Source organism: Mustela lutreola, chromosome X (genome assembly GCF_030435805.1).
Source record: "Mustela lutreola isolate mMusLut2 chromosome X, mMusLut2.pri, whole genome shotgun sequence".
NCBI lineage: Eukaryota > Metazoa > Chordata > Mammalia > Carnivora > Mustelidae > Mustela > Mustela lutreola.
This window is the reverse complement of record NC_081308.1, coordinates 116,974,444-117,000,974: the sequence shown is the minus strand read 5'-3', so window position 1 is coordinate 117,000,974 and position 26,531 is coordinate 116,974,444. Positions and strand designations below refer to the sequence as shown.

The 26,531-nt window shown below is 42.1% G+C and overlaps 1 protein-coding gene across 5 annotated transcripts in view; it reads right to left on the bottom strand.

Moving 5' to 3' along the window:
• Positions 1–26,531, bottom strand: part of LOC131821182 (integrator complex subunit 6-like) — a 53,480-nt gene that overhangs the window by 12,378 nt on the left and 14,571 nt on the right. For all 5 annotated transcript variants that reach the window (XM_059157054.1, XM_059157049.1, XM_059157052.1 and 2 more), the window contains exons 3-10: positions 18,833–18,982; positions 17,938–18,027; positions 17,520–17,703; positions 17,120–17,248; positions 14,658–14,821; positions 11,941–12,093; positions 8,435–8,567; positions 325–419 (exon numbers count right to left, since the gene is read on the bottom strand). In XM_059157054.1, the coding sequence (XP_059013037.1) occupies positions 325–419; positions 8,435–8,567; positions 11,941–12,093; positions 14,658–14,821; positions 17,120–17,248; positions 17,520–17,703; positions 17,938–18,027; positions 18,833–18,982 (1,098 nt within the window). The remainder of the gene's footprint in view (positions 1–324; positions 420–8,434; positions 8,568–11,940; positions 12,094–14,657; positions 14,822–17,119; positions 17,249–17,519; positions 17,704–17,937; positions 18,028–18,832; positions 18,983–26,531) is intronic.

Genomic DNA, 26,531 nt, shown 5'->3' with positions numbered 1-26,531 from the left:
TAGAGTTAAAAAGGGAAGTTGATATCATACATGAATCCAGACCTATTTTTCTTAAATCCCCAAATTCCACTTTCATAAGGTTACTTTTCATAAGAGAAACACAGATAGACGTGTTGTTATTAAAAAAAAAAATGGCAGTTAAAGGCAATAAAATAAAGAAACAATTCTCTTACACATAACTTGAGAAGACAGTGGCGATACAAATATTTAGCAATAAAAATATTGAGCTTATTTCAAGGGTCCAGTGTTTGGTTCACTGACATTTCTGGTGACAAGAATCATCACTGATACAGCTAATGCATATATATACACATAAATACATACTAATAAGTAGTACGGAGGCAGAGTTTTTAAGTAGCTGTCAAAAGCCTGTCGCCACTTCAGATTTGCCTTAAGCTTGTGAACTTTAAACAAGTCATCTGTAAGAGAAAAACCAAAGCATTACGTGATTCCAGTCCTAAATTCCAAGATCGAAACCAAGCAACCTGTATCCGTTATATCGTTTTCTAGACATCTCAAGTTTTATATACATTAGCTGAACATTCATTGATCTGATTGTCTTTTTTGGTACTATTTACCAAAATTATATAGAGTATTTTTCTAGAAAAAAAAATCTCAGGTTAGATATTCCTCTGCCATCTGTGAAGCTACTTAAATCATATTTAATCATATTAAAGCCGACTCCGATCCACGTGAACTTTCTGACCTGTTACATTTTGGTAACACGGCTGTACTGATTTCCCGTGAGGGGGACTCCATGGTCACTGGCTGATAAAATATTTCTTTTATGCGAATGGAGGGTGGAAAGGCAACAACAAAACCCCGAACTCAGAGAGGCAGAGAACAGCTCACTGGTGGCCAGAGGCCAGGCAGGGGCAGGGTAGATGAAACGGCCAAAAGCTGTCGAATGGTACAAACTTCCTGTTACAAAATAAGTAAGTCCTGGAGGTGTACTGCACAGCACGGTGACTCTAGCTAATGATCCTGTATTGCCTATTTGTAAAGCTGCTAAGAGAGTAGATCTTCAAAGTTCTCATTGCAAGAAATTTGTGGTCGTGTGTGGTGATGGATGTTAACTAGTGTTTGCAGTGTTCTTTTCACAGTATGCACAAATTTTGACTCATTATGTCGTGCATGGGAAACTAATGTTATGTGTCAATTATATGTCAATAACTAATGCATACATAAATGGAGGGTGTTGTAAAGAAACTTTACAAAGTATATGAGAAAAAAAGCGAAGCCTCTAACTTCCAGGCAAGAACAGCGAGCTCTAAATTATGCTTTGGATTCACTTTTTTCCTATTCCACACCCAACCCCCACCCTTCATTTCTTCCATTTCAAGCCAAACATTGGGTCTGTCAAATGTTAGTTAACAATTAGGTCATGGCACTAGTACATGCTAGTGGAGATGTTAGGTTGAAGTTTGAAACTCTGTACAACTAAGTATGTTTCTTGAATACCATGCGCATTAATACCCCTAAAGATACTGTCCTTAAATAAGCAGACATCCCTTACCTTTCTCAAACTTAAATTTAATTGTTTTAAGAATCTAAATGCATAAACTACAGAAAAATTTCCAAACCATGTCATTATCTCCTTCCAAGGGTACGAAAAATGTATTTTTATATATTAATTCAAAATTGATATCGTCAGACATCAACAGAAACCTGCCACACTTAATACAAATGCCAAAGTTATTTTGAATTCATCTTCTATTTTGTTTCTTCAGGTTTCATTGGCTCTTATCCAAAAAAATCCAAATGCTTTACTTCCAAGAACAAAAGCATCCCTATGCCATATGCATAATTTCTCTACAAATAGGCCTATTCTTTGAAATGCTGAATTACTTTAGTTAAGAAAAGCAACTACACATTTTCTTCCTTTTACTGCTATAATAAATTATTCACCCCTGCCGAAACTAATTTAAATGAATTTACAAAGTCATAAAATGTGGGTCTTTTGTTCTTTTGGCGCAGGGTAGAAAGAACAAAGAAAAGCAGATCTGAAGAGATTTCTGGCCCATTGTAACATGCAGGTCCTTTAAAGACCATTCATATCTTGATAGAAAGCAACGCGAGACGGTGGAAATATGCTGTTATACTTGGGTCTTTATGTGGAGTCTGTTGGGAATTAAGCAGATTTTTAGAAACTGACAAATTGAAATACAAGACTGGGGAGACATTTAGATATAAATAGATTAGATAATGAGAGTCAAGAATAGTCTTAGAATTTCAAACAATGCCAATTGCAATGATTCCACCAATTAGTCTAACTGAGTCTAATTATTTCTTGCTGGAGTTTTTGAAACGGGGGAGGAAGAAAGAAAATGTTCCGCAGCCTAGATTAAGGGTAGAGAGCTACGGGGTAAGGGCCACTTGAGTCACATTCTCCATGGGGCAGGAAATGATGTTCATGGCGTTGTATGAGGATGGGCCCATGAAGACGTCATAAACACTCAGCTAGTCAACATTTGAAAGACAAAGACATCAGAGTGTAGGAGAGTGAAGTGATACTGCCCACACCTCAAAAACTAGTAACATTTTCCCTTCCATTCGTTTCTCCCCATTTCCTGCTGAAAAAAAAAAAAAAAAAAAAAAGAGGGGGTGGAGGAGGTGGGTTTGAGTTCCAGGCTCAGCCACACACTTAGCAGAGTGAGCTTAGAGAAACCACTGGCTGTGTTGAGCCTCCATTTCTTTTTGTTCTCCTGATAGAAACTGGTCTTAATATAGAGCTGAATTTTTTTTTTTTTTACACAAATCCCAGTTCTTAATAAAAAAAAAAAAAATAGGGGCGCCTGGGTGGCACAGTCAGTTGAGCATCCGACTTTTGGTTTTGGCTCAGGAGGTGATCTCAGGGTCATGAGTCTGAGCCCCACGTAGGGCTCTGTGCTCAGTGCTCAGTGGGGAGTCTGCTGGGATTTCTCTCTCCCTCTCCCTCTGCCCCCCGCCTCCATACTCTCTCTGTCTCTCTAAAATAAAAAATCAAATAAATAATTTTTAAAAACCAGGTGAACTGACTGTGGTAGAGTTAAGAAAAAAAGTTGTTACAAATGCCTTAATTTCTGTAGTTACTGGCCCTCGATAGAAAAAAAATACTCCTTATTGAGAGATAATCTTGCTATGATACTGACATGATTCTCATGATGGCTCATTGATCCAATTAAGCCTCACTTATCCATTCCAGGTAAGTTTTAGTGCTTAAATAATTAAAGCTCTGTTAACTACTTCTGATGGAAATCCTGAATCGATAAAGAAAAAAAAATAAGGGTGACCTTTATGGACAGTTATCATACTATGCAGTAATATAGTGATGTTTCTGGGCATTAGGAAGTGTACATGCCTTCCCTTGCCTTTTTACTAAATATCCTGCCCACCAAACTGCAAAAGTATCCTACATCTTTATATAATGTCCTTCATATGGAATAGCAGTACCTTTAAGAGCTATTAAAATAACACAGGTTTCAGGACGCCTGGGTGGCTCAGTGGGTTAAGCAGCTGCCTCCAGCTCAGGTCATGATCCCAGAATCCTGGGATCGAGTCCCACATCAGGCTCCTTGCTTGGCAGGGAGCCTGCTTCTCCCTCTGCCTCTGCCTGCCACTCTGCCTGTGCTCACTCTCGCTCCTCTCTCTCTGATAAATAAATAAATAAAATCTTTAAAAAAAAATAACACAGGTATCAATGATGACAGCAGTAATGACAATGCTAATAGCATAAATGAACAGTTACTATTGGCAATTTAACTGCATTAATTCATTTAATCCCAACTAAATGCTTTTGGGATATGTACTATCATTATGCCCATTTTACAGATGAAGTAAGTAAGGCACAAAGAAACTATGTATCTTATCCACGCTCACAAAGCCAGCAAATGGCAAAGCCAGGATCCACATGAGGGCAGCTATGCTCTACAGTCCACAGTCTTTTCTTTTTTAAGATTTATTTGTTTGTTTACTTGAGAGGGGGTAAGGGGCAGAGGGAGAGTGAGAGAGAGAGAATCACAAGCAGACTCCCCACTGAGTGGGGCACCTGACACGGGGCTTGATCCCATAACCCTGAGACCATGACCTGAGCTGAAATCACGAGTTGGACACTCAACTGACTGAGTCACCCAGGCTCCCCTCACAGTCTATACTCTTAACAATATGGGACTACACAACCCAGAAAGCGAAGTAATGGCGGAAATGTCGAGAGCATCTAGTTCAGAACTCAACACAAAACCCAAGTTTGGGATTCAGGGGCACAAGGACCTCCAGCCTCTAAGGGTATGAAAAACCCCATGCTCCCTGGGAAGACAAAGGTTACAGAAAAGCCCGGAAATGGGTATTTAAGGCCAAAGGACAGAATAGGAACTGAGTCGAGGACAGACTGACCCTCAAATGGATGCGTGGCATTGGGGAAGGGGAAGGATTCAAAGATGAGTCTGGGGTTCCTGGTTTGAGATGTTTGCAGAGGGACGGTGATGTTCTAGGCAGGGCTGGATCCTTGGTGTCAGAGGTTAAGGAGGACCAGGGACAGATGTGACTGTGACACATGTACCTCTTGCGATGGAAGACACTGCAGGGAGAAGGGGAACTTGGCATTTGGGGAAGAGGCAGACTAATGGGTGACAAGCAGCCGGTGCTGGGAGTTGACCTTACCTAGTACTGGGGAGTGCAAGAGTGGGCAACATGTGGCTACTTAGGCACAGCAGGTTTAGACAAAGGAAGGACTCGATGTCTCCTCTTCACCTCTATTACCCGCAAGACCAGCAAAGCCCATGCTTAGAGAGCAGTTCTCGTTATGGTGAAGAGCTGCTCATCTCAATCTCTACCGGGAGACAAGCTACCATGGTTAGGGGCACTTTCACATAATAATTTGGAAGGCAGGCTGAGTTGAGACCAAAGATGAGATCCCAGAATTCAGCCCCTAATAGTTCTACAGAAATTTTCCACTGCCCTGTGGTAATAAGGCCACCCCTGCCCCCGCGGTGTCATTGAAGACCATGTGGGGAGGAGTATTGAGGAACTCCTACTTCTCCCAGCCAGGGAGGTATCATTCTAGTGAGGATGCAGAACCCCCGCCCAGCCCCCAACAGCAGTAACGAGCAGCCCCCCTCCCTAAGAGTGTCAACAGAGGCCAAGTGGGGAATCTGGACTTCTACCTGCTCCTGGCACTAACAAGGCAGTACCTTGCAATCTCTGCCAGGAGGGTGAGAGGAAGCTGAACCAGGAAGCTTAAATAAGATCGAGACTCAGAACCCAATATTGAAAAGGCACAGGATTCAATGGGAAATCACTCGTCTCACCAAGAACCAGAAAGATCTCAAAACACATTCAAAAGACCATCAAGAGATGCCAACACCGAAGTGACAGAGACATTAAAAATATCCAGTAAAGATGTAAAAGGAGCCAGCATAAAAAAATGTTTCAACAAGCAATTTTAAACAGGCATGACACAAATGAGAAAACAGAAAGCCTCATCAAAGAAAGAGAAAGGAAAAAGCTGAAGATGTAAAGAAGAACCCAGTGGAAATTTAGAACTGAAAAATACAAAAACCAAAATAACAAACTCAATGGAGGGGCTCAAAAGCACAATGGAGGGGACCAAGTAAATCATCAGTAATCTGGAAAAGATAACACAAGAAATCACCCAGTCTGAAAACAGCACACACACACACACCCCACCACCACCACCACCAAAATGACCAGATCCATAATTTGAAAATCTTTCCCTGTTCCGTAGCTTGCCTTTTCACTCTGCTGATTACAGCCTTTGCTGCACGAAAGTTTCTAAGTTTGATGGATCCCCATGTGTTTATTTTTGATTCTGTTGCTTGTGCTTTTGGTGTCATGTCTCTATAATTTTTTTTTAATTTCAAGTTTTTATTTTAATTCCAGTTAATGAAATACAGTGTTATTATATTCATTCCAGGTATAAAATTTAGTGATTCGGCACCTGCATACAACACCCAGTGCTCATCACAACAAGTGCCCTCCTTAATGCCCACCCCCGGCTCCCCCCACTCCTCCCCTCTGGTAACCAGCAGTGTGTTTTCTATGGTTAAGAGTCTGTTTCTTGGCTTGCCTCTCCATCTTTTTCTCCCTTTGCTCATTTGTTTTGCTCTTTAAATTCCACATAGGTGTGAAATCATATGGTATTTGCCTTTCTCTGACTTATGTCACTTAGTATTATACTCTCCAGGTCCAACCACATAGTTGCAAATGGCAAGATTTCATTTTTAATGGATGAGTAATATTCCATTATGTATATATACCACCTCTTCTTTATCCATTCACCTACCGATGGGCACCCGGGCTGCTTCCATCATTTGGCTATTATAAATAATGCTGCTATAAATATGAGGTGCATGTATCCCTTTGAATTAGCATTCCTGTAATCTTTAGGTAAATACCTAATAGTACAATTACTAGATCACAGAGTAGTTCTATTTTTAACTCTTTTTTCTTTTTTTTAAAAATTTTTTAGGAATCTCCATACTGTCTTCCCAGTGTTATTATTTCTTTTTTTTTTATACTATGTGGTCTTTTTTTTTAGGATTTTATTTATTTATTTGACAGACAGAGATCACAAGTAGCCAGAGAGGCAGGCAGAGAGAGGGGGGGAAGCAGGCTCCTCACTGAGCAGAGAGCCCGACATGGGGCTCGATCCCAGGACCTGGGATCATGACCTGAGCCGAAGGCAGGGGCTTTAACACACTGAGCCACCCAGGTGCCCCAATGTTATTATTTCTTACAATTGCATGTGACTCTACAAGTATCTGAAAATAAAAAGTAGTCTTAAAAACAGAAAAATAACACCATTAACACCATTAGTCTAAGTGGAGGTTATCTAGTCTAATCCTACACTTTACAGTCAGCAAAACTGAAAGCCATAAACGATGAAACTGTGCCATTTGTGTACAGCTAAGTGCAAAAAGTTGGACAGAGAAAGGGGGAAAATGTATGACTTCACTCATATGTGGAATCTAAAAACACAAAAGAAATGAATAAACAAACAAAAAGCAGAATCAGACCTGTAAGTCCAGAGACTGAACGGATGGAGGGACGGGGGGTGGGGGGATGGGTGAAACAGGTGAAGGGGAGCGGGAGGTGCAGGCTTCCAGTTACGGAATGACTACGTCACGGGAATAAAAGGCACAGTATAAGGAATGTAGCCAGTGGTATTATAACAGTGCTGTGTGGGGACAGATGGCAGCCACACTTGTGGGGAACACAGCAGAACATACAGACTTGTCCAGTCACCATGTCATACACCTGAAACTGTGTGACATTGTGTGTCAACCACACTCATGTAAAAATATTTTTACGAAGTCATTAATAACTAATAAATTTATTTGAATTTATAAATAATTTAAACAAATCCACAAAATATAGGTACCTTCTATCGGTACCCTTATGAAGCTCAAAGACATAACCTACATTTTATATCAGTAACAATCACCTTCGAGAGGACATTTCTAGACTGGACTAAGAAATAAAGTAGGTAGACTATATACAAAACAATCATATGCTAATCTATTTAGGATGACCCATTCTTAACCTGCTTAACTTGCAACATTTGAAGGAACTGCTTTTTCAGTATACTTAGTATAAACACTATTTATAGCACTAAAAATCTTATGCTTTTAATGACTTGATTAAAACACAAAGGTTGAAACTTTTGGAAAAAATTAAGAAGCCCCATCAAATAAAAATGATCCCAATTTTACAACTAGAAGGGTACCACGTGGTACGACTATATTGCTCCAAACAGATGTGGCTCTTTCAATGAGAAAAAAAAAAAAATCTCTACACACATTTTCAGTGATATCTCGGTAGCACCTCCTAGAGTTGCTCCTTGTAGAATTTTACCATGGAAACGACAGCTTCTATGACTACAGTGATCGCAGAATTGACTCTGTACCTTGTTCCTTAACTTGCCTAACACCAATGCCTCCAGAGAACTTAAGATTCTTTTATGGGGGAATGAGTGGGAGCCAGTAACCCCCACAGAAGCCCTATTTTTTGGAGAAAACCATCAGATTCTTGGAACATTAACCCCAATAATGGAATTTTTGGTCCCAAATTAGTCTACAGAAAAGCCAAGTCTCTTGAAATGAGGCTGGGGGGATGGAATGGCAGCTCTGGTTCTCGAAGTCTGAGGAGCAGCAGGAGCTCTTTTTAGGAGAGAGGCTGTGTCTCTTTGCTCTGATTAAAAAAAAGCAAAAACAAAACAAAACAAAACAAAAAAACAGAAAACACAAAAAACAACAGCAACAAAGCGAACAGAACAGAAAACAATGTGCAAATTCTATCCTTCCAAACCCATGTTTAGCCTTTTCTATATCCCTATATCAATTACTCTTTGACTACATTTTAAATGCTTAGCCCATTCTCCTCTTTTTCATTTCTGTTGCGTTTTAAAGACGAGGAAGTGGCACATAACTTTACTTACCTAAAAGAGGGAGTAAAACCGGGTAGTTGTACGGCATCACAAAGAGGTTTACACAAGTTAAAGTCGTACTGGCTTTTAAATAACCGAATGGATAGCCAAGTTCATTGTATTTTCCACTGCTAGTAACAAATACCTAGGAACATGAAGTCAGACACAGTCATGACAATGAGGATTTTATGTGAAACCAAACTCCCAGCAACATTCCAGAATGACATCTAACGCATAGCTTAACTATAATGTAAAAATGGCAATAGTGTTTTTAACCTGGGGTTATACCCACATAGACCATACTCAATAAAAATGTTCAGATTGTAATTCTTTTTACATTATATTAAAAACTGAACCCAGGGTGCCTGGGTGGCTCAGTGGGTTAAGCTGCTGCCTTTGGCTCAGTTCATGATCTCAGGGTCCTGGGATTGAGTCCCACACTGGGCTCTCTGCTCAGCAGGGAGCCTGCTCCCCCTCCACCTCACCTGCTTCTCTGCCTACTTGTGATCTCTGTTAAATAAATAAATAAAATCTTGGGGCGCCTGGGTGGCTCAGTGGGTTAAGCCTCTGCCTTCGGCTCAGGTCATGATCTCAGGGTCCTGAGATCGAGTCCCGCATCGGGCTCTCTGCTCAGCAGGGAGTCTGCTTCCTCCTCTCTCTCTCTGCCTGCCTCTCTGCCTACTTGTGATCTCTCTCTGTCAAATAAATAAATAAAATCTTTAAAAATAAATAAATTAAATAAATAAATAAATAAATAAAATCTTTAAAAAAAAAAAACTGAACCCAGACTCTGCAGTCATCATTCGGAGACCACGGGCTCCATCAACAATTTCCAAATATTTACTTGGTTAGCACAATGGCAAACGAGGCTGAAACACCACTAAGTGATACCAGCCATGAAAACAAACAATGGACTTTAAATGGGCTTTGCTTCCTTTGGTGCCCCCATTCCCCTACCCGTTCACTCATTTTTCATCCACTAAATACTTGTCAAGTAGCCTATTACGAGCCAGACACTGGTGCTAATTATTAAGAGGCAGCAAAGAGATGCTTTGGTTCAATCTAGAAGGCATTTTCTCTTCTAAAGGATGCTGGCAGAGCAAACATTCAGTAGAGATTAAAACATTAATCTTGGGGCACCTGGGTGGCTCAGTCAGTTAAGCATCTGCCTTCAGTTCAGGTCATGATCCCAGGGTCCTGGGATCCAGTCCTTCATCGGACTCCCTTGCTCGGCGGAGAGCCTGCTTCTCCCTCTCCCTCTGCCTACTTGTGCTTTCTATCTCTCTGTCAAATAAATAATTAAAATCTTTTAAAAAGATGATTAAAAAACATTAATCTTTATTCTATGTGACTACCCCCTTATTCCTCGCTGATGATTCCTGGTTCAATATACATTATACAGTCAAGTCCCGTACACTCAATAGGCTGGGCTGAAGTTCTCTGGCTACCATGCTTTCTCTCTATTCCTTGTTTCCTCTTTGGCCCAAGTTAGGGCACCGGTATAGACTTCTAGGGACCTACATCGCTGCCTTTTCCCAACTCCTTCAGCAGGCTCACTGAAGACAAAAGTCAAACCCTGATGGCGAACAGAATCCATTCACCTTGTTAATTCCTGGTACCAGCCATATCTCCTACCAGTTGACTAAACTCTTGCAATATTTAGTTATAGCTAAGAATAAATCTTTTCTGTGTCACTTCGACCCCACAAAACAATAAGTCATGTCGGTGCTATAGAACAGGACTTATCTACTAGATTTCATGTCATTATCTAAACCACAACAGAAACAAAGAAGTGTAGTAACACAGGGTGGATTTCCCCCTTTTTCCTAAGTATGTATAACAGAAGAGAGGGGAAATCATCATAAACAATTAAAAATATTACACACAGCCATCAGGGGTCAGACGTAGGAGCCCCATGAGAGGAGAAACACTGTTTTTTGTTCCTCTCTCTGCCTTTCTCTCTTTCTTCCCTCCTCCCTTACTTCCCCCTTCCTTCCTTCTCATAAGCCCCCTGAGTTTTTCCAAATTCCTTATCACCTGCAGATTCACAGAATTCGGGGGGCAGGTTTCAAAGGGATCATTAGAGACCATCTCATCTAGAGAAAGTATCTGCCCCAGGACCACGTAACTGGTGGCAGACCTAGGGACCTAGGGTTGGAATCCAGGCGCCACTATGATTTAGCCAAATTTTCTGGCTCCTGGTTCATCTTACTCCTTTTCACTCCCACTAATTCCTTGCCTTTACACTAAACCAAAGTCATAGAAGTTACAAGACCACAGGCATATGGCATATTTGAGGGGTGGCACAGGAACAAGGGCAGGATGTCTTACGTGTCTTGGGAGAAGCTTTACAAGAAATGTGCTATACAGAAAAATGGGCTTCTTTTTTAGGGAAAAGGTATGATTTGTAACTGTATTTGCTTTTATGGCAAAATTGGTGTCAATCTATGAAGTCAACCTCCTACCGTGGTTTTGAGTTAACATTCTATCTCTACATTGTATCTCTATATTCCTAGCGCATTTCTGGGGTATTATACTGTAATATAAACATATATTCAGAAAAGTGTGTGAGTGGAAGCACATGTGTCATCAGCACCCAAATCAAGAAATAGAACACGACCAGAAGCCCCCTGCCAGGTGTCCCTTGCAGGCCACTGTTCTGCACCCCCAAGAGAAACCACCAACCCAAATTCTGATAGAGTCAGCCCACTTTGCCTCTCTTTGAGCGTAGATAAAATAGAATCATAGGATGTGGGATCCTTGATGTCTGGCTTCTTCTGCTCAATATTATATTTATGAGATTGGTCTATTTCTTACACTTCTACATTCCTGCTTCAAGTGTGTTCCTTTTCTCCTACCCAGTTTTAGCATCTTTGGAGAATTTAAGTAGCTTAAAGACAACTAGTAGCAATAATCTCACATTTTAGGATGAAACAGATGGCAGTCTAAAAGTGTTTCTTGCGTAAATAGAACCTAACAATTACTGATTGCTCTATGGTGCTGGCGTCTAGGGATAGAACAAACATACTTCCAGCATAGGACTTCCTTATTATATCCAAATAAAAGGGCTGTGTGACTGCCATGTCTGGATTTTTACAAACTAATATCTGAAGGTGAATCTATTAATAAATCAGCAAGCCCTTCCGGCTGAAGTGTAACACTTGGAAGAGCCGGTTAACACGTGTATTTGCCGCATCCAAGTGAAATCCGTGTTATGTACACCGATGTGCTTTGTACAGGAAGAGAAGTTTGGTTACATGACGCTAACACAAAAACTAGTTTCAGGGCTTATGGGGTTTTTGTGTCAAAACGATCTTGTACACCTGATACTAATAATTACACTGTGCTGTTAACTATCTGGAATTTAAAGAAAAACATTTTAAAAGTTGTTCTTGTACTTCTAATCTGTCAAGGTCATGTGAAGCTTCAGCTGCTGAAGCCACCGCTGAAATTTCCTGAAACAAATCCCAGATCCCAGAACGGTTACAGACATTTGGCCAACAGGTAAGGATCAGTACCTGCCAGCAGGTATGGGGAGACTTTCGTTCCAGGATGTACTGAGTTAAGGGTGAAGGTTCAAGTTCATATTTGTCAAAAGGAAGTTTGTCTATTACCATTGGCTCACAATCCACACAGGAGAACCTCACAACAGGATGAGATGTTCGTGGAGGCTAAAAGACAAGAGGGGAAAATACGGTGCGTGATCAAGGTGAGCTTAACATTTCTGACAAACCCAGAACCCCTTTTGTGTTTTGTGAAACCATTGTTGAGATATACACCAGTGCTTTGAAAAAGAGGGCATTGCCCACAGCATCCATCCAGGCAAGGCACACGGATTCTTTGGCTCTACCATCTACTTGGCATTGGGAGGAGGAAAAGTAAACTAGAACACTCGTAACTGTAATTTCAGTGAAGCAAAGATAATAAGTGCTTTGAATACGGTTAGGAAATCACCAATGATCCAAAAGGTGAACTCCAACTTTCAGATCCACTTTGCAATCCCCAAGCATGATCTGCCCTTCATTCCTTGGTACCGGGAGGTTACACACAGTCCAGATGCTGCCAGGGAAGAAGAAACCCATGAAGCTGTCTAATGAGCAAATAAGAGGGCTAGAGCCACTAATGAGCAAAGCAGAAAAACTGTAAAGCCGTGGGAAGGGCAAGACAGATACCAAAAATGAGCCAGTCCCAACACCCAGGACCACTGGAAATTTCCTTTCAAGCTGATTTTTTACAGCACTTTGCACACCCGCACACTTGCCTCTGAACAGCTGAGGGCCAAGGCTGCTTTGGGCTGGGCTGCACAGGCCCACATGCCTGGGGCACCAGAGCGGAGGGGTGGAGGGGCCATTTTATTAACAGGTTTAGTCTGTGGGGATGGAGAGCGCCAGGGAGAGAAATGGTGGCAGCAAGAGATCTTTCGGTCTAACAAGAATATGACAAAAAATCTCTGTTTCCCTTATAAAGGGGGAAACCATGCTCCTTGGTCTTTGTGGTTTACACACCTACAAGATCTGTCCTGGGAGCTGAAGGAAGGAAACAGCCATCAAAGTGCTTTTAAAGCTGAAGGGATGTTAACGGGGGTGATGCCTGAGCTGGAAATTCTTTCGTTCCAATTTTTCCTGATTTCCATTTTTTTCAAAGATTTTATTTATTTATTTGAGAGACAGAGAGGGAGAGAGAGGGTGCAAGCAGGGGGGGAGGGGCAGAAGGAGAGGGGGAAGGACAAGCAGACTCGGCACTGAGCGTGGCGTCCTGTCATGGGACTCCATCCCATGATCCTGAGATCACGACCTGAGCTGGAATCAAGAGTCAGTCGCTTAATGAACCAAGCCTTCCAGGCGCCCCCTTGATTTTCATCTAAATTAAACTTAAGAAATATTTCTGGCTTCTTAAATTTAAGCCAATTTTTAAAAAGCCATAAAGACACAAGTGAAGCCCTGTCACTAGCAATAATGACATAAATTCATAACTGAAACATTCACTCTGGGGTTTGGAGCTAAGAGCAACTGGGCGCTGAAATCCGACCAGTGTGTACCTCGGAGCCCTGAGGAAAGGCGGAAGAGATATACCCTCACCCACAGCAGGGGCAGAAGTGGCTTCAGTCCTATGTCCTCATGGCCTCTCCTAAAACAAGGAGCCTAGAAAGGATAATCCATGGGGCACCTGGGTGGCCCAGTTGGTGAAGCGTCTGCCTTTTGCTCAAGTCATGATCCCAGGGTCCTGGGATTGAGCCCCGGGTTTTGGCTCCCTGCTCCGCGGGAAGCCTGCTTCTCTCTCTCCCACTTCCCCTGCTTGTGTTGCCTCTCTCACTGTGTCTCTCTCTGTCAAATAAATAAATAAATTTTTTTTAAAGAGAGAAAGAAAGGAAAGAAGGAGTAATCCAGAAGAAAATACAGTTCATGACAGAAATTTCTAAAACATACACAGAATGCAGAGTGGCTGACTGGAAAGGTGCTGAACTGAAGGCGTAGTGATCATTTTTTGCGCCTCTCCCCCCACACAAGAAGGATCGCTCTGGCCTTTGTGCAGAGGCTGGGGGAGGAAGATGAAGGCAGAGTGGGTTTCATATGCTTTCCCTCATTATCAGACAGCCCTCTCCCCCAAAAAGCCAATTCATTGTACTAGGAGCAACTACAATGTCAAACCCTCCTCTCCCAATGCAGTGAACACAAAGAAAAGCCCTCACATAGAGATCATTTTAAAAATATTGCTTAATTATCCATCATTGAAAGCTACACTGCCAAGGGAACAAGTCGATGGAGTACAAAAAGATGAAAAGCAGATCCACGAAGGTCCACTGTATGTCTAATGACTCCCTGGGAGGAAGAAGAAGAGCTTCTGTTTTTAATGTGTTTCTAGAACCTATGCGAGGTGCAAGCTAAGTTTTCATTTCCTGAGGATGTGCGCGAAAAACAATGCTAGCCCTCTTTGGACATGGCATTTCCCATGTCAATCAAGTCAGCCGCGGGGAAATAAAAACCCAGCCACAGACTGTGACGCCGTCAAAAATAATTATGCTTTGCTTTACCATCCAAAGTGGGCAGATCAAGTGGCGAAAGGCAATGAAAAGAAAGAATGCCAAAAGAGCAAGGAAGTCCTCTCTTGCTTTTCTAGGTACAAGCCAGAGATAAAAGGTGTAGCTTAAAAGCCTCAAAGCAATTTTACAAAGGTCACTGTAATCAGCAAACTGAAAATCCAAACGATGTTTACCTTTTTGTTTTATGACACTTACTAGTGAAGGTAAATTCTGATCTGGCCAAAAAGATTCTGGAATTGGCCAATGTCCAACAGGAACACCAGTCTTAGAGTTAGGTCGTACATAAATGAGCTTATGACAACTATGCCATGGTTGAGCAGCAAATGAATTGCTTGGCCTGGCTGAATCCATAAGTCCATCTAAAAGGCAAACAACAAAGACAAAACAAGCTAAAACGGTCATTCGTGAAAAATGAAAGAACTAAAAGACTCTACTGGGATTTCTGAATGTTCTCTCTAGCATTTTTTTCATCTAATCCGTCCCTCTAATCCAACACCCCACCCCCCATCCTTAAATATGCCCGCAACATCTAGTTATATGGAAAACTATTATAAAATTAGTTTTCGGGGCGCCTGGGTGGCTCAGTGGGTTGAAGCCTCTGCCTTCGGCTCAGGTCATGATCCAAGGGTCCTGGGATCGAGCCCCACATCAGGCTCTCTGCTCAGCAGGGAGCCTGCTTCCCCCTCTCTCTCTGCCTGCCTCTCTGCCTACTTGTGATTTCTCTGTCAGATAAATAAATAAAATCTTCAAAAAAAATAAATAAAATTAGTTTTCAATTTTCTAAATTTGGACACATATATTACACACACCAAACCACTAGTTATTTTTCCAAATTAGGCAAATGAAATCGCTCATCCCCTGGTACAGTTTTTATATTTGGGGGATCTGACAAAAATAGGTCATAAATTCCATTTAGATTTTCTTTCTATTCCCAATTAGATTATTTTTTTTTTAAAAAGTATACCTTATTAAACAGACCCAATGACCACAAAGGCAAAATTAAAACAATCCAGATTCACTCAAAGATAGAAGGAATGCTGACAGTACAACCCATCTATAAAGTTTGGGGAAGGGAACATAGAGCAAAGGCATCAAGGGACTAATTCATGACAGTTTCCCATTGCACCATTAAAAGTCCATGGAAACTGGGCATTGTATAATGCTGAACGATGTATCCTGAATGTATTTTAATTATTTAAACTAGCATATTTCATTTGTCCCCCCAAAAGAAGACAAGGCAGAATTATATAAACTTTAATGCAATGATTCAATGGTCTATATTTGTAAAAGAAACGTTTTAATTATTTGAGTTATATTTCTTAAATTACAGGTCATTTGATTTACTTATTTAAGCATTACTTTAAACAAGTAATTACTTCACACCAGAAGATTTACTAGGGTCCCCGATCTCTAGGAAATACATGTAAAAGTTTCAGGGGACCAAGAGACAACCCCTGAAGTTGAGCTCACAATTCTGGGGATGTGCCTTTTTCTGAGAGAGTTCTTAGCTTTCGTGAGAATCTCTAAGGCTAAGATCTCTGGAAAGAAAATCTGAGCTATTTACAGGACACCAAATCCAACCGGCTTTCCGTAGGGCACTTCCCAGTTCACCTTAAGGTAACGAACACAAAAGTATGGACGGAGCCATCAATCATTAGCAAGAGAACAAACATGTCCTTCCTCAATTAATTACATGAATCTCAAATAGGCTGTGAGGCTTCAGTCTTCTGTGATGGGTGTTTTTAAAGTGGAGTTCGAGAAACCCTAGAATTAAATACCAATTTGTATTTTGTGTGGCTTATGTCCATTATTCTAGGGAGAGAGGTCTCGGTTTCCAACAGCTTCTTAAAGGGTTCTGGGAACTAAACATGAAAACGGTCAGGAACCACAGGATCCATGGCTTCAGACAGAAACGTGTGTCTTTCTGAGCAGCCACCACTGACTGTGGCCACGCAGTGACAATGTATGCATCAGGTCAGACAAGCACCATGGTAATGAGGTGTGTGAGCGCACAGGCACGAGGAGAAGCAGCAGCTTTGCACAGGGCTCCCAGAAAGCCTTGCAGCGAGGGATCACATGAGGGAGAAGACCCTCCCCTTATACAAAAGTACTTCTGTGCTCACCTCTTTTGAGATGTTGAACTTTCTGTAAAATGTCACTCGAAAAGTTTCGGCCATTAAAAAGTGGCCGGGAAACTCCCAGTGTAGGATCTTACAGGATATTAGCAGTTTCTGGACAAACTTTCACAGTCTCTTGCTGACATGCAGTGACAAACACAGATTTCGTAAAGGTGACTTGACACATTTGGGGCTCACATGACCAACACTAGGTTACTGGTTGAGTGGCATTCCAAAGTGATTCTCCACATATCTCGTGAATCGAGAGATGAATAACACAGTACATCCCCAGACTGGGACCAGGGGATATGAAAAAGGTAGGGAATGGAAGGAATTATTCTAAGAAGATCTGACACTGAATTAAAGTTGTTAGAATCTGACCACCCAGCTAGTGAGTGAATAGCAGTTGTTTGGATGAATATTTGCAACCCCATGAATGTGTGCAGATAGTAAAGACCACGTCTATTATGAGTTTAATGTCCTCTCTGTCTCAGATCATTCTCCAGGGTAAAAAAAAAAAAAAAAAATTATGTACTGTACCTTCTCCGACAGGAAGTGGATCTGGTCCCGTTTTTTCAAAGTTAATAACTACGCCGCTCTGAATTTTCTGAACTAGAGATTCTAAACACTGATTCAACATCCTTTGTGTTCTCACACAGTAGGAGCGACCTATACCAGAAGGAAGAACAAACAGTGTAAGTTGAATCCAATAAAATATGATTTAACAATATAAGTATATGAAATCCCACAATAGATCTTGGACTGAATCTTGGACTGATCATAACTACATTGGAAGCAGACCTCACACTCATGACAAGCAGAAGGAGCAGCGCTAAAAGATCCTGAAGGAAAGCAAGACAAGACAGAATATGGTGCTTAAGAGAAACCATACCCTGCCGTTCTGGATTCTTCCTTTAGAAATATGAGATATTGCCAATACCTCCTGTGACTTCACACATCTGTGTGATGGCGGACTCATCAGTTGGTACACTCCCTACTTGCTCTGGTTCCATGGAAGCCAATCCAGGCAAACGCAACACCAGGGCAAATAACCTTTGATCCCAACGAAAAGGTTCTTTGGTTAGTTCACTTCCGGGCAGAGGAGAATTCAAAGGGAGATGAAGCTGATAAGGGAAAAGTTGAGAAGTTTCATCATAAGAACCCATGCAACAGAAGAAAGAGTTAAAAGGGTCACTTTTCTTTCATGGACTCAGTAATCTTTCAGGGCTCACGAAGATGGAAGGTTTGATCAAACTTATTCTTTAACTGGCAACGCGGGCCTGCCACAGAAATAGCGGCATGTTCTTTGCCATTTAAACGAAACTCAAAAAAAAAAAAAAAAAAGAAAGAAATCTCACCTCTTCTTGAACACCAGCAGTACTTGTTAACTTGTTTCCATCTGTGATGGTAATTAAAATAGATGGTTCTAAAAAAAATGGATTTCTCCCCTAAAATACATTTAAAAAGTATTAGAACCATATAAAGTAATAAAATTGTATTTAAACTTTTTTTTTTTTTTTAACATTTGCCTTGCCAGGGATGTCTCAAGTGTGTGATAAAATTTGCCTGGATAAGTAAGAAGGAAAAAATTAGGGACTGAAGTGGGTGGGACTCCAAATAAGGATCCCTGCTGAGGTAACATTCCGAATAAAGTGAGGAATTCACATCATTCAGGAGCTCCCCAAACTATAACATCCAAATACTCCTTTCCAGGTAATCATAAAAGAAAGATAAAGAGATTATAAGGGCAGCAGCCTTCACCCCCGTGAATCCATTCGCCTGAGTCAAAATTCTGGCACGGATTGGGGGACCATAGTGACTTATTATGCTCTGGGTTATCGTGCACAGAGTTTTCTAGAGTAAGGACAGCAGGAGCACCAGATGCTATCTTGCCTTTCTCTTATTCTAGGGCTTTTCCATTGAATTGGGAAGAGACGAGGGGCTTCAGGACACTGAAAATTTCGCTTTAATGGCCTCATTCCAATATTTCTCAGCAATTTGTTCATCCCATTCTCAGATATCTGATGATATGATGGGGAGGCAATTTTCACAACATATGTTATGATCAAGCCACATAGAAGGACCCCCCCAACCCCGAAAGAGGGATCTTTTTTAAAGCAGATATTTAAAAGATACGGACTTCCTTTCGGCAGTTGTGAAAAGTAGCAGAAAACTCCATAACCACGCCCAATTTTAACTCTTGCCCCAAGTCACCAAAATAAATTAGCTATACTCACTCAAAGTTTTTTTTACCTGTCCATAATTGTCTATTCCAGATATTAATCTATTGAGATTTAACAAATCAAATGAGGATCTTAGAGCCTGACCAAGAGTAGTCAGTCCAGAAGCCTGAAGATTTTTTAGTTCACTCATGAATGTTGCGTGATTTTCCTTCCAACCAGCCTGAAACCAAACATTTACAAAGAAATTCCCGATTATACAATGAACAATATATAAACTGCAAGTATCAAACCTCTAACAAATTAATAGTTCCTTGATCTAATTCTATCCTATGTCTTGACTGACCAAGTGGAACTAAAGCAAGCAATCAGTTTCAGAAAGATCTGTCAGCATTAATGACCAACAGCAAAGATGCAAACGTGCATTCGTCCGATCTTCTGTTCGGGTCCAATTGAACCTACCCAAACACCTCAGTATTTATAATACTTTGACAAGGATGATGAGCATGTCCTTGACAGAGACAACTCGCTCTTTGAGTGTCTGATCTCCTTGAACTTTTCTAACCAAGACTTCCTCTCAAACAATATTTTCACTTTAAATAAGAGCCAAGGGGCAATTCTAAGAATAGAGCCACAACTCTTTGGACACAACCCTTCTGGCATCTTCAAACATTCAGAAAGCCCCAAATCTAGAAAAATGGGGAGAAAGAAATTTTACGTGTCTTGGCAAAGAAGCAGCAACCCCTGGTACCCAGCCAAGAACCAAAGACCCAAGGTCAGCAGCCAACATGCTGTGACTGAATGGCTGGTAGAAGAGAAGGGAATGATCACGGTGACTGGTCGGTCACGGCCATAAAAGCAAAGCAGCACCAAATGCTAAGAAGAAAAGCCAAATGAAGACTTGGCAGCTAAGACCAGGTCAGAGAGGAGGAGGCCAGCCAGGGAGAGAGCAAATAGCACAGCTCGGCCACTTGGTGGGAGGAATGGCTCCTTGAGTCTTAGTAACCCCGCAGGCATCCGTGTGAGATGCTGAAGGCTGAAGTCATGCCAATTGTGCCAGAACAGCTGGAAGTGGAAGCAAAAGCAAATAATAAGCGATAAAGTAAAGCATTTAAATGTCATGTTTAGCTGGAGGCATCCTGTCCATGAGCCACACAACTACAGCAAACGCTAGATCTTCTTCGCTAGTTTCCCCAGTCTCCAGAAGCAGTCTCGGTCAGGATGAGTGGGAGACAGCAAGGGGGCAGGGTCTGCATGACCCGCAGCGAAACCGTTGGCTCTGAGGACCTAAATTGTATTCTCTGCAAATGAAGAGGGTTAGGCAAGCAGGACACTGTGGGAGGCTGCGCAAAACACAACCAGAGGGAGGACTCATTCCCGTTCCGATCTGTGAGAATGGTGCCCCTTGTGTCCAAACAGTCCAGAACCTGGTTATGATCCAGTCCAGTCCAATAGTCTGGGAGTCTGTGAAATTAAAGATGAGCTTAGCTGTTTTTTTTTTTTTTTAAAGACTCCTAACAAATCCTCTAGAGCAAAGGATCTAGAGGTAAAACTTTTCTACATGTCCTTTGGCCACACTGTAGCTATGACTTCCAGCGCCCAGGGAATAGAGCCCAAGAATAATTCCTTATGGCCCCAAGAAAATCTTACCGGCTTAGACAAACTCAACTTGACTTAAAAGAAGGCCTGTGGTGCAAACTGCCCTCACCAAATACCTACGAATAACAGCAGGTTACAAATCACACTGAATTCAAAAATAAGCTTTCTTCTTCATGGCGGAAGAGAAAGGTTCTGCAGTCAGGAGGGACAACCCCAATTCTGTCCTTCAGTCAGCACATTTGCACAGGCCCCATACGTGCTGAGGATATGCAAAGGGCTCAGCTCTTGAGGGGCTTCTGCACAGAGGAATGAGAAACGCAGTTCTGGAGGCTGAAGGGACAAGTGGCCAGAAAGGCGGGGAGGGTTTCTCACCCAACATGGGACATCTGCAGAAGAGCATGGGGCGTCTCGCCCTGACGGTGGGAATGGAGGGGCACACCAAGGAGAACTGAGCATCCATAAAAGGCTTGGGCTTCATGGGGAACTGCAAGTACTTTGATTACCATTGTTCTGGGTACACGACAGGAGGCAAGGCTGATAAGCAGGGCCCTGACTGTTCGGTGCTTTGTACATTGTGCTGGGTAGTTTGGATTTTATCTGTTGGCTCTGGGAATGACTTGAGGTTTTTAATTAGGGGAGTGGCACGATCAGATCTGGATTTTAGTAAGATCGTTTCGCTGGGGAACTGAAGAATAAATTGGGGAGTGGAGGGGAGACTGAAGCTCAAAGCAGGGAAACTGGTTTGGAAACTGCTGCAATAATTTATGGGAAGAGTGATGAAAGCCTGAACAAGAGCGGGGGGGGGGGGGCGGGGAGAGGAGGCTGCCAAGGAATGAAGTATTTCAGAGGAGGAGTCCTAAGGTCTTAGGAGCTAATCAGAAGGGCGGGGTGAGGGAGAAAGGTTGTCCATTGGGTTGAGCTTTGTGGCCTGGGCAAACCTGAGAATGGTCCGCCACTCACCCAGTCACTTTATAAAGCTGACTTCTTTTCTGGAGTTAATTTCACTGAGCAATCTTCCTTCCACACCGTAAACCCGGCATGACATCTACAGCGAGCCTTGAACTTCTGGGAGCCACAAAGCAGTTCAAGGCATGACCAGAAAAATTAATAGACACTTGATTTGGGAAAGGGCTGGGATAAGACATGGGTACCACTTAAGCAAGCACACTATAACTCATCTAAATGTAAAATAATGTATCCTGATTGTTCATCGTCTTACGAATCAATCTGTCGGAATAACTGCCCTTTGAGTTTCCCTTCATACTATGGATTGAAAGCATTTTACTAATTGTTTCTGCACCTGAATCACTGGCATTGTTTTTAGGTCAATTCCAAATCTTTGCAGTGAATAATACACAATTTCTTTGCAGTACAAGAAATCTGGATGCTCCTCCCATCTTGGAACCACAAAGTGTGGGGGCCACATATACTCTCCAAAGCAATAACCATCTTGGGAGCAGTCTAGCTCCTTCAAGAGAAAAACCAAATGTCCCCAAACGCATTCCTCACAATGCTGAAGGGGAAAAAGCCAACGAGTTAATCTCAATATTTACAGAACTTTATTCATGTGACAAATCTCTTCCCAAAAGGTAATTATAAAGAGCTAGTGGCAGAAAGTAGATGTTTATATTCCTCATTCTCATTCTCATTTTATTCTTCATTGTTTGGAGTTGACTTTTTGTAATAAATGAATTCAGGACAGCCCATTTACCTTCTTTTTTTTTTTAAGATTTTATTTCGGCGTCATCTCTACATCCAATGTAGAATCGAACTCAAAACCCTGAGATCAAGAGTCGCACACTCCCCTGACTGAGCCAGCCAGGCACCCCACACTGCCATTTACCTTCTTAATACAGTCTTTCAACTTACTCCAAAGGTATCCTACTCTCATGTCCATAAAGCCTTGACTCATGATGATGAGTTCCATACACTCTTATGGAGCTTTGCAGCTTGCCAAGCACTTTCCCATTTCCCATTTGTGTAGGGCAACCCTACAAATTAGGCATGGTATTACCATCACTCTTTTGTTTTCCTAAACCAGGAAGAAGACGTAAGTAGGTCTTGTTGGGGGGGTAGTGGCAGGGAGTCACACTCTGGAGTTACACTTATTTGAATATTCACAGTTAAATAAAATGCATTACTAAAAGTTTCACCTGTTTCTTTCTACTTCTTAAGATGGCTACTAGAAAACGTTACATTTTGTGTATGGCTGGCATTATATGTCTGTTGGCTAGAGAAAGATGTTCTAGAAGGACCTGGAAGTCAGGCAAGAGAGCAGAGATGCAACAGACGCATTACAGACTGCAAGGCAGGGGGAGACGGGATCAAAGCAGGGGGGTCTCAGGCAGGTCGGTCTGGCAATGACATAGAGGAAAGATTGGGGAAGGAGAAACTGTGGTCAGGAAAAAGAAACTATGGGGCTTGAATTAGTAATCTAGGCCTGAGGGCATCAGGGCCCTAATTAGGATGGGAATGAAGAGGTTAACTACGAAACATTTCAAACCAACAAGATAGGACCTGGTGACAGACAGACCATGCATGGGCCTCAGGAGAGAGAGCAGCAGAAGGTGATGACAAAACTTCAAGTCCAGGGCACGGAAGGAACAGAGGTTGGGACAAAGAGATAAGCTGGGATGAATGAAATCCTAAAGAGTTTAGGGTCTTCACAGGTCAAGTTGTAAAAGTCTCCCAGAAGTCAAATGATGATGGTGATGACGACGATGGTGGTGCTGAATGATAACGACAGGTAAATGTGTGTCTGGGCCAACATGTCAGGACCTCACTTAGGCTAAGGACCTCACTCGGGCTAAGCACAGTACCCTCCCGGTCCAGGCGCTGCCACCACCCCTGCTCTTATTTCTATTTTACAGATAAACACGCTGAGGCTCGGAGAGGATAAGCAACTCATCCAGATCCAACAACTAGTAAATGACACGGCTAGGATTTGAACTCAAGTAGCCTAAGGTTAGAGACCACCCGTTTAAACCGCCATACTAGAGAATCTTCTCGCATTCCACACATTCCACACATTCACCTCGTAGACAAGCCTTGCTATAGCAGCTTAAAAGTTCACACATTTAATGGAACTTTCAGAGTTCATTTCACTGAAGCCTCCTTTCCCTGTGTCTAATGTAGACCAGTCAGGTGTGCGGAGCAGTGACCTAGGACTTAGAAGACCCTGGTCTATCCTAGCTGTAACGAACTAGCGAAGCAACTGGTCCAGAGGAAGTCAGTGACCCCTTACTGGGGCTGTTGCCTCATCCAAGCAGTGAAAGGGCTGAAAAACCAATTCTAAGGTCCCTTTGAGTTTTCATATCTTCTAATTCCATACCGTTATATAAATCTCACAGAAAGGAAACACCTCACATCTTAATAAATATTTTAATTCAGGTCTGGTTGAAATTTGTATAGTCAACTGAAAACGTCTTTGAATATCAACAGAGAAAGAATGGGCCTTTTGGTCTATCAGTGCCTTGGGTTCTAGCCCAGCTCTACTGACTAGCTACTAGCTATTTCTTTCCCCTCCTCAGATCACCACAGAAAGGAGAGAATATCCTCTCCCTTCCCCAGAAGGGCCAAGCCTAAAAGAAATACTCTCCGCTCTCCTCTGCCGCCTCCCTTCCATCTTCTTATCTGACCGCTGGGTTTGGCAACAGGAAACTGGCCTGTTGCTGAAACTCCTTCTAATTTTCTGGTATGTTCCGACATATGTTGCTTAAGGGGTAAGCTCTGCCCCTACAACAGACCTATAGGGGAGGTCTAGCAAAGTGTGAACACTTTGGGGAAACTTTTGGGGACACACGCCTAGGCTATGTCCTCCAGTCCAGCCTTTGTCAGGAAAATGGCCACTATTTAGAGCTCTGGCTGGCTCCTGTGTCTTACTTCGTCATTGGTTTCAATGGAGGAGGGAAAGGAGGGGGTGTCATTTAGCTGCTCCCCGACATGTCCCCATCCGAACACTAGTCCCTCCTGAACTTCATCTCATTTTGGCCAGACCATTCTCTGATTCATTGATTTTTATTTATTTTTACTTTTTTTTTTTTTTTTTTTAAACAAGAGAACCCTTCCCTCCCTCGAAATCATGCCAGGAAGTATAAACAAGTCACAAAGATAAAAGCAGATCAACTGTCCTTGAAGGGGATGTGGGAGTGGCACTAGAGCCCTTCGGGAAAAGTCCTGCACCATCTTTAAAGGGCACTCGTAAGCCTTTTCCAAAATATAAATGACCTTGTTAGACTTAGCCTCACGTGCAAACTTAATGAACAGGCTGTTATTCTCCCTCTCAAAGGTAACTGAAAAACATACTTAGGACAGCTGCAGCTAACCTTCCACAAGACAAGAGCCCCCCTAAAAACTATGTAAATGGAATACTTATCAATCAAGAAATAGGGGCGCCTGGGTGGCTCAGTGGGTTAAGCCGCTGCCTTTGGCTCAGGCCATGATTTCAGGGTCCTGGGATCGAGCCCCGCATCCGGCTCTCTGCTCAGCGGGGAGCCTGCTTCCCTCTCTCTCTCTGCCTGCCTCTCTGCCTACTTGTGATCTCTGTCTCTCTCTCTCTATCTATCAAATAAATTAAAAAAAAGAAAGAAATGAGTAATTCCAATTCTCTAGGGTGAGAGCTATGGAAAGGGAATAGTGGGGAATCGTCTCAAAGAGCAGAACTATAGCTTGTCACAAGCCGAGCTCTCTCACTGGAAGGGCATGATGGCTGTGTCCCTCTGCCTTCCTGCCGAGCCACTGCACCGACCCATTTTGGACACACACACCTGAAAGCCTACTTGGACATTCCCCTGAAAAGTAATAGTTCTGCTCTGCCCAAGTCTATGTAGCTTGTTAGTAAGCCTTTCGTGATGAATAAAAAGGAGACAATACGCATCACTTCCCTCTCCTTGACAAGACTTTTTTTTTTTTAATCTTTTATTAAAGGAAATGAAATCAGTGTGGTAATATTTGCCCTTCATAATCCCATACAGAGGGCCATCCTGGACTTTGGGCTCTTCTTCGAGGTGGTTACAAAGCAGATGATTAATGGATTTGAGTATTTCCCCAGATGTCGCAAGTTAAAGCCAAAGGGTTTAAATTTAGCAGGGCCACCATTTCTCCCGTTGAAAGATAAACTGTTTTCCCTTTTTCCATCTGCTCTCCTCCGCAAGTTGCGTTCTTTAACCAACTTACTCTCTTCTCCCATCTGACGTTCTATCAACTTTGTCATCGCATACCGTTCTCGCGTTGGTAAACGGACAGCGAGACGGAATGACATGGAGAGTAGGAAGCCCTGCTTTTCCAATCAACTCTGTTTCTTGAGGAGACAGATGACTTTTCCCTTGGTCTTTGCCCTTAGCCTTATATGGAATATCTACACGAGTTAAAACTTTTAAACTTTTGCAGTTTTCTTCTCACAACGAAAACAGACTCTAATTCTGAGAGAGAGAAGACAAGGTCTTCTTGCCCTCCTATGTAAACAGACCCCTGTGATAGCCGAACCACCTTAAAACATTCAAACTTCTTTTTAAATTGTATTTACAGGCCACACACTTAGAAACGAGCTTGTTAAAATGCTGAACTACATACACACTAGGAAGACACCGCACCATTAAAAGAGTGAAATTGTCTTGCCTCTTGCATGTCCTTTAAAACTTTCTCCTGGTATTATTTTTTCTAACCCTGACATCTTTTCACCCTTAAAACTCACGATTTAGACTGACTTCACTTTCGGGGGACTGAAGGTACTGATAGACTTTCAGGTCCAAAAGAGGTGGTCTATCATTCTGCATTACTAATATAGCCTTTTCTTATAAAATTACTGGTTTTAAGAATATTCAGTTCTCTTGGATTCCTAATTGTCAAAGTCTCTTCCCCAGAGGCATGTAATGTCCAGAACTTGCTAAAAGGCTCAAAGTGTGTTTATTTGACTAAATCAGTTCTCTCCCTGAGAACTCTGAATGCTACCATTCTATGTTTCGGTCCACCAATTAATTTCCATCCACGTGCTTCAGGAAATACTACCAGTCATGACCACACAAAAATTCTGGCTTATTTGAGTCCTCTACTTGTTAAAAAAAAAAAAAAAAGTTCTTACGAAATTGCCCCCCTGGTACACTGCAGAAAGGTATTTGACAGTCTGTAGCCTACAGGACTGTTTTTCCAGCAGACGGCTAAGGCCCTAATGAGTG